This window comes from Pangasianodon hypophthalmus, chromosome 18, assembly GCF_027358585.1.
Source record: "Pangasianodon hypophthalmus isolate fPanHyp1 chromosome 18, fPanHyp1.pri, whole genome shotgun sequence".
Taxonomy (NCBI): domain Eukaryota; kingdom Metazoa; phylum Chordata; class Actinopteri; order Siluriformes; family Pangasiidae; genus Pangasianodon; species Pangasianodon hypophthalmus.
This window is the reverse complement of record NC_069727.1, coordinates 18,909,469-18,922,056: the sequence shown is the minus strand read 5'-3', so window position 1 is coordinate 18,922,056 and position 12,588 is coordinate 18,909,469. Positions and strand designations below refer to the sequence as shown.

Sequence of the window (12,588 nt, the reverse complement as noted above, 5' to 3'; positions counted from 1 at the left end):
AGCTGGATGGTATTTAGTAGTAGTGCAGTGATTATCTCGCTTTTCAAATTTTCTTGTTCTGGCAGATTTAGAAAGCAACTTCACAGGTTCACAGCAAGGTTGATCAGGTTATTATGAAATACTGCAATCCTGACCAGAATGATGTGAATGAAAGAATTTTTCAGCCATGCTTCATGTAAAAGTATTGGCACCTTTGCTGTTGTCTAAGCCACTTACCACAAATATTGTATCTAATGCCCAATACTTCACCTTGTGAGGAAGACACATGACAGGGCCACAAACATTTTAAAATAATATAAGCTAAATGCCTGTTCTTTTTTTTTAAATTTCAAATCAAAGAACATCAGTGTGCAATTTTCAAGCTTACTGCCAATCATGTAGTGTTTTTTGACCAGATGCTGACACTCATCAGCTAGGGTGTGGATAATTCAGGATTCAGATTAGTTGCCATACTATGCTGGAAGGTCCGGTGGAAAAAGCTGTGAGCAAGTCTTGATTGTCCTTTATGTCCTTTATGATTGAATTCTTTACAGTAAAAGGGCTGCATTTGTGTGTATGTGAAGTCTTTCACTGTGCACTGTTGTGCTGTGTCAATAAATGTGTGGATTTGTGGATGCTCGATTAATCAGAAGCAGGCGTCAGACTCAAGGCTGCCTGCCATTGCTCACACTTTTCATTCACTCTCCTCACCTCCCTCATGTAGCTCGGAGTCAATGACATTTCACCCTAATGCAATGGAGCCAAAAACAGTTGCAGCGCTCACAAAACACCAGTATCACATGAGTGTGAATCCTTCTTCCAGTTCACTAAGAATGTTGTTTCTAATTTACAAAACTGCAGGGTATGTTTATGGTTCTATTGTGTTATATGCTAGCAAAGCAATTACCGGTTAGCTTGTGGTAAATGTGGTCAGGAAACACTTGCCAAAGCTGGAAAATGAGTCCAGCTGAGTTGTGTAGAGGTCTTCATCACTTATGTTGGCTGGTTTTATCAAACGTGATGCAAAAGGTTTTTTTTTTTTTCTGGAAACCCAAGAAACCCAAGTACCTTTGGCTAGAGATTGCTTACCAGCTATTAGTCATGGCATTCAAGGCAGCTGAGGAGGATTTTGATAAATATGTGTACTGACTAGTGGCACAGCAGCATTTTTCTCTTTTACTGCGAAAGTCTTTTGAATTCTCTTCAAATTGACACACTGGCAAGATCATAGTGTGCAGATTTTAGTTTGTGTCTGGATGTGTGCATGCTTGTGTGTATGTGTGTATGGAGGGTGAATATATATATATGTACTGGGAACAAATGTTACTGTACCTTTCATATTTGACATTTTGGGAACATTTGCCTGGTCCCGATGAGGACATAACTTCTTTTAAACAAAAAGCTATAGATTTAATTTAAAAACTAATAGACAATTTTTTTGGTAATTACGATTATGTAGGCATAACTTACTGATGCTAATACATGTCAGTGGAAATATCCAACAAAGATAGTATTTATGAGTTAAGAATAGAATTATGTGCGTTCATGTAAGTGAATATAAAGAGCACTGCTCACTAGCTGCTCTGTAGTTTCTACCTAAGCCTAAAAAGTATTTACATAGTCTTCCAGGCACCACACTGAAAATGCCTGTTTTTATTTCCACAGCTCATTGACTTTAGACGATTTCCCAAAGAGATTATTTCAATTTCCTCTCCTTGCTCAATAAAGTTGATTGCAAAACCACAAGCTTCAGGGCATTTTTTCTGACCTAGCATGTCACCCCCTGCAGGTGATCTGGTGTCTCGCGCCATGCACCACCTCCAGCCACTTCACATCAAGAGCCCAAGCAACGGCACACCAGTGCAACAGAACCGTGGAGGACCCATACACTGGGAACCAGAGGCTCTGTACACCCTCTGCTACTTCATGCACTGTCCGCAGATAGAGTGGGAGAACCCCAACGTGGAGCCCTCCAAGGTCACCCTGCACACAGAAAGGTGGGAGCAACTACACAGTAGAGGATCTTAAAAGATATCTGTATATATACTGTATATAAAGTGAAAGACATAACTACTGTGTGCCAGATATCTGCAGAAAGACTTTACTTGACAAAAGTGGTAAATAAACCAGAAATCAGTCCAGATGAAAGGTGCTCAAATCCCATTGCTAAATGCATCCTGATTCGATTTGAAGGCAGTTGTGAAACTCAAAGTCAGAGGCAGGGAGGAACAGATCATTAAGGTTTCTAATTGTTATGTTATACAGTGAATGAGCTTCCAGCCTGCTGGTAAGTGGCTAATGGAGATGGGACTGCTAATGGAAAGTTTGGCGAGGTGTTCACTGTTCACAATGTGCTTTGCAGTTTGACACACCCCCTGGGACATTTCTGGATTGATGAGTTTCTCTGATTAAAAAATCCTTTTGAGGACTCCACAAGAGACCCATGTACTGCCTGAGAGTAGAGGCACAGGAATGAGTTACCAGATTCTCCAGAGAACAGCTGCCTTTGTTCTCCTCAGGGCTCATTTCAGCTGCGGATAACTGTTCCACAGAGAGTGCAAAAGAATGGAGAGAAATGGGAGAAAAAGTAAGAGGTAAAGAGGAGGCGTATCACAGAGAGAAAAAGGGAGGGTGAGGAATGAAGGGATGAGGATGGCTGATGAGCTACTGATCAAGAAGAAGAGGTTGAATTGATGGTTCTATTGCATTCAGAAAGGGACAGAGTAAGAAAAAAAAGAAAGACGTGTTGAGAGACAGAAACACTGTGGGATCCTGTATGTTTTGTAAAGAATAAAACACGACAGACTTTATGATTATCAGACAGGTTTTTACTTTGGTTTATGTTAGTATATCTGTCTGTGGCTTTTAAACCTCTGTGAATAGTGAAATTTGTTTTGCAACTGCATATATGCTGAATCTGATCCTCTTCCTTTGTGTCAGTGAATCCTTTCAGTTAAGACCAATATTTTCTTATTTCTTTCAGCGAGTCATTGCTTAAATCGTTAATGAATCCTTTCTGTGCCGACCAAGATTCACCCCCTCTTTCAGCGAGTCAGTGTTTGAGTCAATAGTGAATCCTTTTATTCATGACCGAGATTCTCTTCTCTCTTTCAGCGAGTCAGTGTGTGATTCATTAGTGAATCCTTTCAGTCACGACTGAGATTCATTCCTCTCTTTCAGGGAATCATTGTGTGAGTCATAAGTGAATCCTTTTGCTCGTGACCAACATTTGCTCCTCTCTTTCAGGGAGTCATTGTTTGAGTAATGAATGACTCCTTTTGGTCACTCGATTACTCAAGTCAGTGAAAAGAGTAAAAAATAATGTATCACTATTATTTTGCTGCTAATCTTCACCTTTCCTTCTCTGCACTTTCTCTCATTCCATCAAAATGCCTGTCTATTGCAGTTTAGTTTTTATCACTGAGTCAAAGAGGTTGGTGAAAGTTTCTGAAAGGATTTAGATCACAGTGTTTGATTGATTTTTCTTTTTCCAAAAGCTGTCTTGAAACTTGAGCTTATATCCAACACATATATCAGTGAAACTGCTTTGAATGAGTCAGACCTTGAGAATCTCAAATTGTTCATTGTGATTAGCCATTTAAACAAACCACATTGTACTCGAGTTGTGCTTTTTTATACATATAATGATTTTGTGCTACAAAAAGCAGTCAGAATTATTTTTCAGTTTAATATTATTTCTCTTAAGCCCTTAGAATTTAACACACTCTCGGTGGTCACTTTGCAATTGCTTACTTGATGCAACATAATGTAATTATTTTTATAATTACGTATTTATATTCACTCTAGACACGTTTCCCTAGTTAATACTGCTTTTCATAGCTGTTTTTTTTTATTCACAGGTCTTTAGTAGGCATGTAGTGTTTGATTTGCCCTAGTGCATTTCCCTTTGAGCTGCCAAAGTGTCTCACCAGTTGGGACATCCTTAATCCCGTTAGTGTTTGTAGTGTGTGTTTACACTAGGGGTGTGCACAGATATTCAGATATGCAGTTAACTGTTTAAATTTCTAGTTGAATACTGAAATCACTATTTGGGTATCTGTTGTGCCATTTGTCGACATGAAGTGACAAAAAAAAAAATGAAAATGCTGCTTCGGGCAGTATTTTGATGTGGAGATCAGTAATGTTGTGATGTACAAGTTAGAGGTGTACATCGGGGGCTAAAAGAAGGAGACAGGGAGCAGGCAGTCAGATGTGTAGCTCCAAGGAGAGATTATACATTTCCAATACCATGTCTAACCAAATACTGCTCCAAACAGTCACTCAAATGTCCCTCCAGGTCAACCCTGAAAGCTGGCAACCTCAAAACCTCTTTCCTGAAGCTAGTTTAAAGTGTGACTTTAAGTGCTCCCATTACTGACGAGATGGCTATGATGTTAGCAAGAACGTTAGCAACGCATTAGCTAGATAGCTAGGTAGTAAGCTAGTATATGGGTGCATCTGTATCCAGGATAAAGCGGTCTGCTGTTTAGTGTTCATACTGGAACTTTAGAGGCATTCAGACCTGGCCTACTTACAGATTGCAGGTTTGCTGTTGGAATTGTACCTTATGGAAACGCCTACACTGTATTACCAAAGCATTCTGATATGCGGCTTATCAAGAAGACTATGCAAAGATACAATTGTGTTTACATTGATTCGGTCTCCTGTTGTGTACAGTTCTTTGCCTTAAAAGCATTGCAAGTTAACAAAATTCTCAGTATATAAATGTACAGTACAGTGCAAAAGTCTTAGACACATGCAAAGAAATGCCTTCAAAAATAATGAAATTAAATGTTTCTGCATTTTAAAAAATCCTATAAAGAGCAGTAAACTGTAATAAATGAAACAAAGTCAATATTGGTGTGACGATCCTTCGCTTAAAAAAAAAAACGAAAAACAGTATCTCAGGTGCAGTGTGTGCAGTTTTATAAGGAAATGAGCTGTAAGTGTTACTGAGCATCTTGCAGAAGCAGCCACAGTTCTTCTGGAGACTTTGACTGTCGACTCGCTTCTTATTTCTGCAGCGAAACCCAGCAGCCATCATTATGTTTTTATCTGAAAAGTGTCTCTTATGGAATCTGCTGCTTTCTTTACTGACATGCAAACATTTTTCTGTAACATTTCATTTTGTGAAAACTAATGTTTGGAATCTAAAATATTTTTGTACTGAATCAGTGATGTAGAAGTCAGAAAATAAACATCTATAACAAAGTTTGTACTAAAAAAATAGGGTGCCTAAGACTTTTGCACAGTACTGTACATTAACATTATTTGGTGTTTCTTAAACTAAATCTGGTGAAACCACTGAAATTTTTCTGCCCTACTTCTAAACAGAGGAAACTCCCTTCCTCTTAGTTCTGTTCTTGGGCATGTTTTAATTCCAAAACTGAATCAGTAGAGAAATATGCATGTGGATTCTACAGTGTGGTCCATGTGCATGCATTGCTTTTGAGGGTGGAGAAGGGAGTAAGTGGACACGTGTGAGAAGGGCTCGAAGAAGGCTGGAAGGCTTGTGGTTGGTTTTGGCGAAGATTCCTGGCAGGCTCTCTGGAGGTGGGTAGGTGTCTGGGGGAAAAGGCTGTTGATTGTGCAAATCTAGCTGTAAAAACCAGGTCGTGGAAAACACATTGGAATGAAAAAATGTGACATTTTATGCTTTTGAAAATTATATTTTAAATATTTCATTGTTCTTGCTATCTGGGTTATATTACAGAGCTGTGAGCTCTAAAGTTTCCATTATATCTGAATCTAATAAAGGGATTTATATAGCACAAATACTTTTTGTCCCACTTATAGCTTGTGTTTAGCTGCCAGTGGGCATGTGCAGAATGTGAAACCCAAAAGATCAACATTTTCACAGTGTTTTCTGGGCAGCGTGTGGGCGAATAGATACTGCAAAGCTGTTGTGCTGAGGTAATGAACAAATAGCATGGGCCATTTTAGAGCACACTGTTGTGTGTATGTTTATTTGAGCCTCCACTGGAGCTGCGACCATCACAATAAGCAGCATAGTTTCTTTTATACGTCAACTCCTTGATACGCAAGGAATAAAACACAGCAGGGTTTTTACAGGGAAATAATTAATAATGGGATGGTGTGAAGCTGATTATTTTCAAATAACAAATTCAAATTGTGCTTTTTAATCATTTATAGGTTCATTTAATGATGAGAAATGTCTGTGAAACAAGCCAGTTCCTGTTGTCACTTACGTTACAGCAGCTGTAAACCATCATTTCTTCACCAGAATGTTATTATTATTATTATTATTATTATTGTTATTATTATTATTATTATTATTGTTGTTGTTGTTGTTGTTATTATTATTATTATTATTATTATTATTGTTATTCATAACAATAATAATAAGAAGAAGATTTTTAAAAAAAAGAAAAGCAGTTTGATGCCAAAAAAAGTTTGTAATGTTACCAGAAAGCACAAAGCTCTGAGACTGGAGGGTCAATAAACATCTCACAGAAAATCTCACCTTATTAACTTTGGATCGAAACTATGAAAATCCATAAGGTCAGCTGAAGACATGCCATTTTTCTCAAACTGAAATGGAGTAACTAAAAAAATCCATTTACTTTGTTTTGCTTTTCTACAGATGTGGCGTATTTTGGAATGAGTGTTGGTAAAAAAACAACAACATATATTCAGTTTCCTCATCCTGATTCTGACACAAAGAGATAAAAAACTCAATCCACACATTCTGAGCTGCGCTAAATTGAGACAGCTTAGTGCCTGTAATTAGTAGCATGGGAATGAAATGTGAATATCTTTTTTTTTTAGTTAGTAGCTCATGTATCAGTCATACACCTGACTTGTCAGGATATAATGCCTACTTTGATTAAATAATTGCTCATTTTAAATCCAAACTGTTGTATTGTCTCTCTGCAGTATGCTGAACTTTGGTTTGTTCATTATTTTTCTCAGTAGAGTTGGAACACTTGGATAAGATGGTCATTTCAGCATGTATCCCCTCTGGCTGTTCATTCTCTTCCAGGCCATTCATCGTGCTCCCTCCACTAATGGAGTGGATCCGGGTGGCTGTAGCACACACTGAGCACCGGCTCAGCATTTCTGTAGACAGCGACGATGTGAGACAGGCCGCCAGACTGCTCTTGCCTGGAGTGGACTGTGAGCCGCGGCAGCTAAAGTAAGTCGCAGCTCTGCACCACAAATGTACAGTGTACAGTATGTAGGGTTTAGTCTACATATACACACAGATTATACATTATTTGTGTGTGGTTAGGCTTGCTGCTCTGAGGATGATAACATCTTACTAAATATGATGAAAAGCAAACATGGCATTGACACAGTGGAAAGTTGGTGGTTAAGTGTAAGGATGCTTTAATGAACTGATCAGAAAGTCTGCAGAAAGTCTGCAGAGTCAGAGTCTTTTGTGTCTAAGCTGAAGCATACATGAGTATGAGTCATAAAATAAGATAAAAAAGATAAAAATAAGATAAAAAAAACCTCATTCAGTTTGGTGGTCACCATGACATTAAATGGCCAGACTTTGAATGAGTATTTTATATTCTGCGAAAATTAAGCTGGACGTGAATGCAGGTGTTTTCTTGAGAATTTCTGCTCGGTTGGATCTGAAGCTGAGTCGTGAAACTGAGTGTAGTCGTGGCGAAGGTTACCATGACCAGTTCCAAAGACAGTTCTTGTTTCAGACAAAAGGGAATGTTGCATAACTTACCAGTATAAAAGACTTTGTATTTTGTGATTACTCTTTAAAATGATCTAAAAAGATTATTTTATACCAACACACCAACTTTTTCTTTTTCTTTTCATCAAACACACACAGATTCTGTGTCATTATTAAGTTAAACCTCAACAATGCTGGCATGATAAATAATTTTGAATTATTCACACAGTCAGTGCTCCCAGCGAAAAGCTCTTCCTGCAGGCAAATTTAATAAAGGAATAAAAGAATGAATGTAAGTATGGAATTCAAATGTCACAAACACAAAGAGTTGTGGGATATATTTTATATTTATCTTATCTTGTGCTTTCAGAATTGTCATAAATACAATTTTCTTGCCTATAATGTCCTGTAGGTTATAACTACAAGAAGGAAACAGTGTAGATACCCAAGAGTATGACTTGCTACTACTTTTACCCTTTCATCATGGTGGAGGAAAGGACAGTTTCAGTAATGATAGATCCTTCTTAATTTCTTGTATATTTTAATGGTGACTGATTAGACTGTAAGCCTCAATACATATTACTCAGTAACTACTGTGAATAGGAAATGTATGTCTGGCTCTGCTGACATGTTCTGTGGGGTTTAGAGGTTTAATTATACCAATGAGGGGAAAACCAGACACAGGTAACGTGATTAGGGAATTAATCAATGACAAGACGAAGGTGGAGACCAAAAACAGAAGCCAAAGCAAAGCAAAAGCACATGGCACAGTTGTGATGGGACTCGTGATTCAAAGTGAAGTGAGATTGTGAGAGTTACTGATATTAACTCTCAGAGGTTTGTGCCTATTTTTGCCTGTTTTTAATACCTAGGTTTAACAATCAATAAAACGTGACCCCATTTCAAATAGATATATAGTGTTTTCTATTATTTTTTCAGCATAAGTTTTGTTTGAAAGCTATGGGCCTTCTGTTTACATCTAACTTCCATCTTGAAAACTATACAGAGAACAAATAAAAATACAAAACCTTTGAGAAGTGCTGGTTTATACTACAAGTGGATTTGCAGTCATGATTGTTTCCTCATTAAGTGACTGTGAACATTAATCTTTTAATGGTTAATAAGAGAATAAATGTTTTCATCAAGATGAAGTTTGTTAGAATATAGAGCTGATAAAACATTAATGATACCATTTCTGCTGAACTTAACACTTCTGTCATTGTAGAAAAAAGAGAATTTAACTTTCTGAAATTAAAAAAGAGAGATTTTCTGCATGAAATATGCCGGTAGGTGGATTGGCTATGCTAAATCACCCCTAGGTGAGAATGAGTGTGTGAACGTGTGTCTGCATGACATCCCTTCTCGGGTGTATTTCCGCCTCATGTCCAGTGTTCCGGGGATAGGCTCTGGACCCTGACTAGGATGAAACCCTTACTGAAGATGAATGAATGAAAACCAGCCGCCTCAGTATGAGATTTAACAACACAGTGCTGTGTAAGTGACTAATGCAGTTTCCACTTAAGAGATGTTTGAGAAATGTTCTAATCCTTCCAAATAAACAAAGCATTGCTTTAGGGCTGTTCTTACCCTGGCAGTAGTTTGTTGAAATAAAACTTCACTTGAAATCAGTAAGTGCCAGGCTTCCTGTTCAGCACTCAGCAGTTTTAATGTTGGGGTTATTAGAGTGCACACAGGCCATTAACTACACAGCAGAGAAACATAAATGCTGATGCTTTTTCTGGTGAACAGACCTATAGAAAAGGGGAAAACCAGACTTTAGTTATCTGTATTAATATCTAACTGAAATTGGAAATACATTTATACCCATATTAATTCCCAAATGAAGTACATGTTGGATGCATATAATAAGTTTTAGTATATTTATTATAGAATATAGAAAGTTCATTCATTCATCTTCAGTAACCGCTTTAGGGTCACAGTAAATCCAGAGCCTGAAAGACTGTTCCCAACGACCAATCACTGATTACCACTGTTCCCAACGACCAATCACTGATTACTACTGTTCCCAATGACCAATCACTGATTACCACTGTTCCCAACGACCAATCACTGATTACCACTGTTCCCAACGACCAATCACTGATTACTACTGTTCCCAACGACCAATCACTGATTACTACTGTTCCCTACGACCAATCACTGATTACTACTGTTCCCTACGACCAATCACTGATTACTACTGTTCCCAACGACCAATCACTGATTACTACTGTTCCCTACGACCAATCACTGATTACTACTGTTCCCAACGACCAATCACTGATTACTACTGTTCCCAACGACCAATCACTGATTACTACTGTTCCCTACGACCAATCACTGATTACTACTGTTCCCAACGACCAATCACTGATCAACATTGTTCCCAACGACCAATCACTGATTACCACTGTTCCCAACGACCAATCACTGATTACTACTGTTCCCAACGACCAATCACTGATCAACATTGTTCCCAACGACCAATCACTGATTACCACTGTTCCCAACGACCAATCACTGATTACCACTGTTCCCAACAACCAATCATTGATCAACATTTTTCCCAGTGACTGATCACTGTTGTTTGTCCCACATGCGTACTTCTTTGTTCTTCATTTTAAACTCTCTTTTTGGTTATATTCGGTTATATAAGTAAAACAGCGAGTTTTTCCTTCTGTAACTGTTTCCTTTTTGTCTACTACTCATGATCAAAGACTCCTTCAGTAAGGAGTAAGTTATAAGCTATTATTCCCATTTTGATAAAACTCTATTCTATTCTGTCTTCAGAAAATCGTTTTTCTTCATGTAACACGTTTTGATAAGCAAATGACTATGATGATTCTATGAATATTCAAATTAGTCTATGACATCATAGACTTTTTGAGCTACTTTCCCCTGAAAAGAATTGACATTGGAAGTGACAATGGTAGCAAATTCTACACTAACGGAATATGACATCCCTTTAACACTGTTAAAACATCCTTGCAAAGCACCAAAAAATATGTTCATTTGTTCCCCAAAGACAAAACTCTCCAGAACATATTTATTGGTGCTTTGCAGCAGAAATTGTACATTTGTTAAAAAGGGATGTTTTGTCTGTGTTAAAAGGATGTCGTATTCAGTTAGTGTAGAATTTGCTATCTAGCCTCGTCAGTTCTGTTTTCAGTCCATTTCAGGAATAGGTTCTGGATGTACTGTGACTCTGACCAGGATAAAGATGAATGAATGAAATTTCTATATTCTATAATAAATATTTATTAATATATTATATTAATTTATTAATATATTATAATTTATTAATATTTATAAATATTTAAAAAAATTATTGTATGCATTCAACATGTACTTAATTTGGTGATTCTCCAACTGCTTTCCCACTTTGTATACTCACAGCACAGCACATTTCTCTCAAGGCAGCACTCAGAACAGTGATTTCAAGCAATAGATTTTGCTCTAAGTTTAATTACATTAAAATAATGAATCAGCACATTTCTGCTCACTTATTGAAAAAGCAACAGGGCACAAAAGTCATTTTGAAGAAGATGCCTGCTTATATTGACATGCAGTATGCCTCTGTTTGATGACCTCATTAGCATTTAGCTAGCTAGATTTACCAGAGTATGCTAGCCTTTGTCTTGCTGACTCAACTAGCCTACAGTTAAAGCCAGCAATTGGTGATAAACTACAATTTAAACTCACCACTCTGAAACTTTGTGCCATTCTCACAGCTGAATATTTTGTACTTCTTCTTCTCGACAACAGTAGCTGTATTTCAAAATGTATTAATGAATATTAATGAACATTTTGTGTCTGCTTATGAATATTAATGACTAGCAGGCAGCTCAGCAGACTTCACCTAGCAGAGTTGAAGAGATATTCTGCAACAATTCATTAAAAATACATAGATATGATTTTCTGAGTAAAAAATGCTAAAAATGATGTGACAAAAATGGGATTTAAGAAGATCTGCTTCTTTCACAGACACCAGCAGGTCTTGATTGATTGAACTACGAGCTAGATTTCTTGTTTGTCAGGAAGAGACCTGATACCCTGAAGCCTTTAAATGAAAATGAATTCTTATAAAAAATCTTATAAAAAATATCTGTCTACTCACTTATCTCTGTTAATCATGACTTCTTATCTCTGTTAAATTGTGGATCTAGTTAGCAGGTTTAATCTATACTGTCATATTCTTAGCTATACTGTATAGCTAGCTAGGTAATGTGTGCCTTTTCAGTCCATTTAGTGTGAGCTTGTTGGCCAAAAAGTAACCATCATAATTGAACAAAGCATCTATCACATTGACTATTTGACAATTTGTAATAACTAGAACTACTGTATAAATATAATTTTGATTTAGCTAGCAAGCTAATTGTTTACAGTTTCATCTGACTAGCTAGCTATCTAGTTTGCTACCTACAGAACAAAATACTTTGGAGTTACATAAGCTAATGTTGTCGCAGGTTAATAAAACAAAGCAGTAATTTAGGTTACTTAAAGTAACCATCTTTCATTCATTTTGCCGTAATTGAAATACTTCAGTTAAAGTTGAATGATGGGGCTGTTGCATGTAGCTGTTATAGTATCAGAGTTCAGCTCCAATCCATGGTTTTCAAAGTGGGATCAGCGGATTCCCAGTGAGCCATGAAGGATAGCCAGCGCATTAACTGTTTTCTAATTTGATTACAGTGGTGGAAATCACCAAATTTCTAAATTATCAAAATTATCAAAGTTATTATGCTTTCAAATAATATCAACTGGAATCTAATGACAATTTAATTACAGTAAACGTGATTATTTGCATGGAAATTTCAGAGATGAAAAATTCTGTCCCCAATAAATAGGCAAAATATGCACGCATATAATGTGTGTGTAAATCTGTAATACAAAATAAATCTGTACCGAGTGGATACATCAGTTGTTTAAAGTTGAGAACCCCTGACATAAACCAC

General features: G+C 37.1%; 1 protein-coding gene across 2 annotated transcripts in view; it reads left to right on the top strand.

Moving 5' to 3' along the window:
• The window catches only part of btbd11a (BTB (POZ) domain containing 11a), a 193,915-nt gene that overhangs the window by 148,812 nt on the left and 32,515 nt on the right, over positions 1–12,588 (top strand). For both annotated transcript variants that reach the window (XM_026923081.3, XM_026923080.3), the window contains exons 3-4: positions 1,769–1,976; positions 6,983–7,135. In XM_026923081.3, the coding sequence (XP_026778882.1) occupies positions 1,769–1,976; positions 6,983–7,135 (361 nt within the window). The remainder of the gene's footprint in view (positions 1–1,768; positions 1,977–6,982; positions 7,136–12,588) is intronic.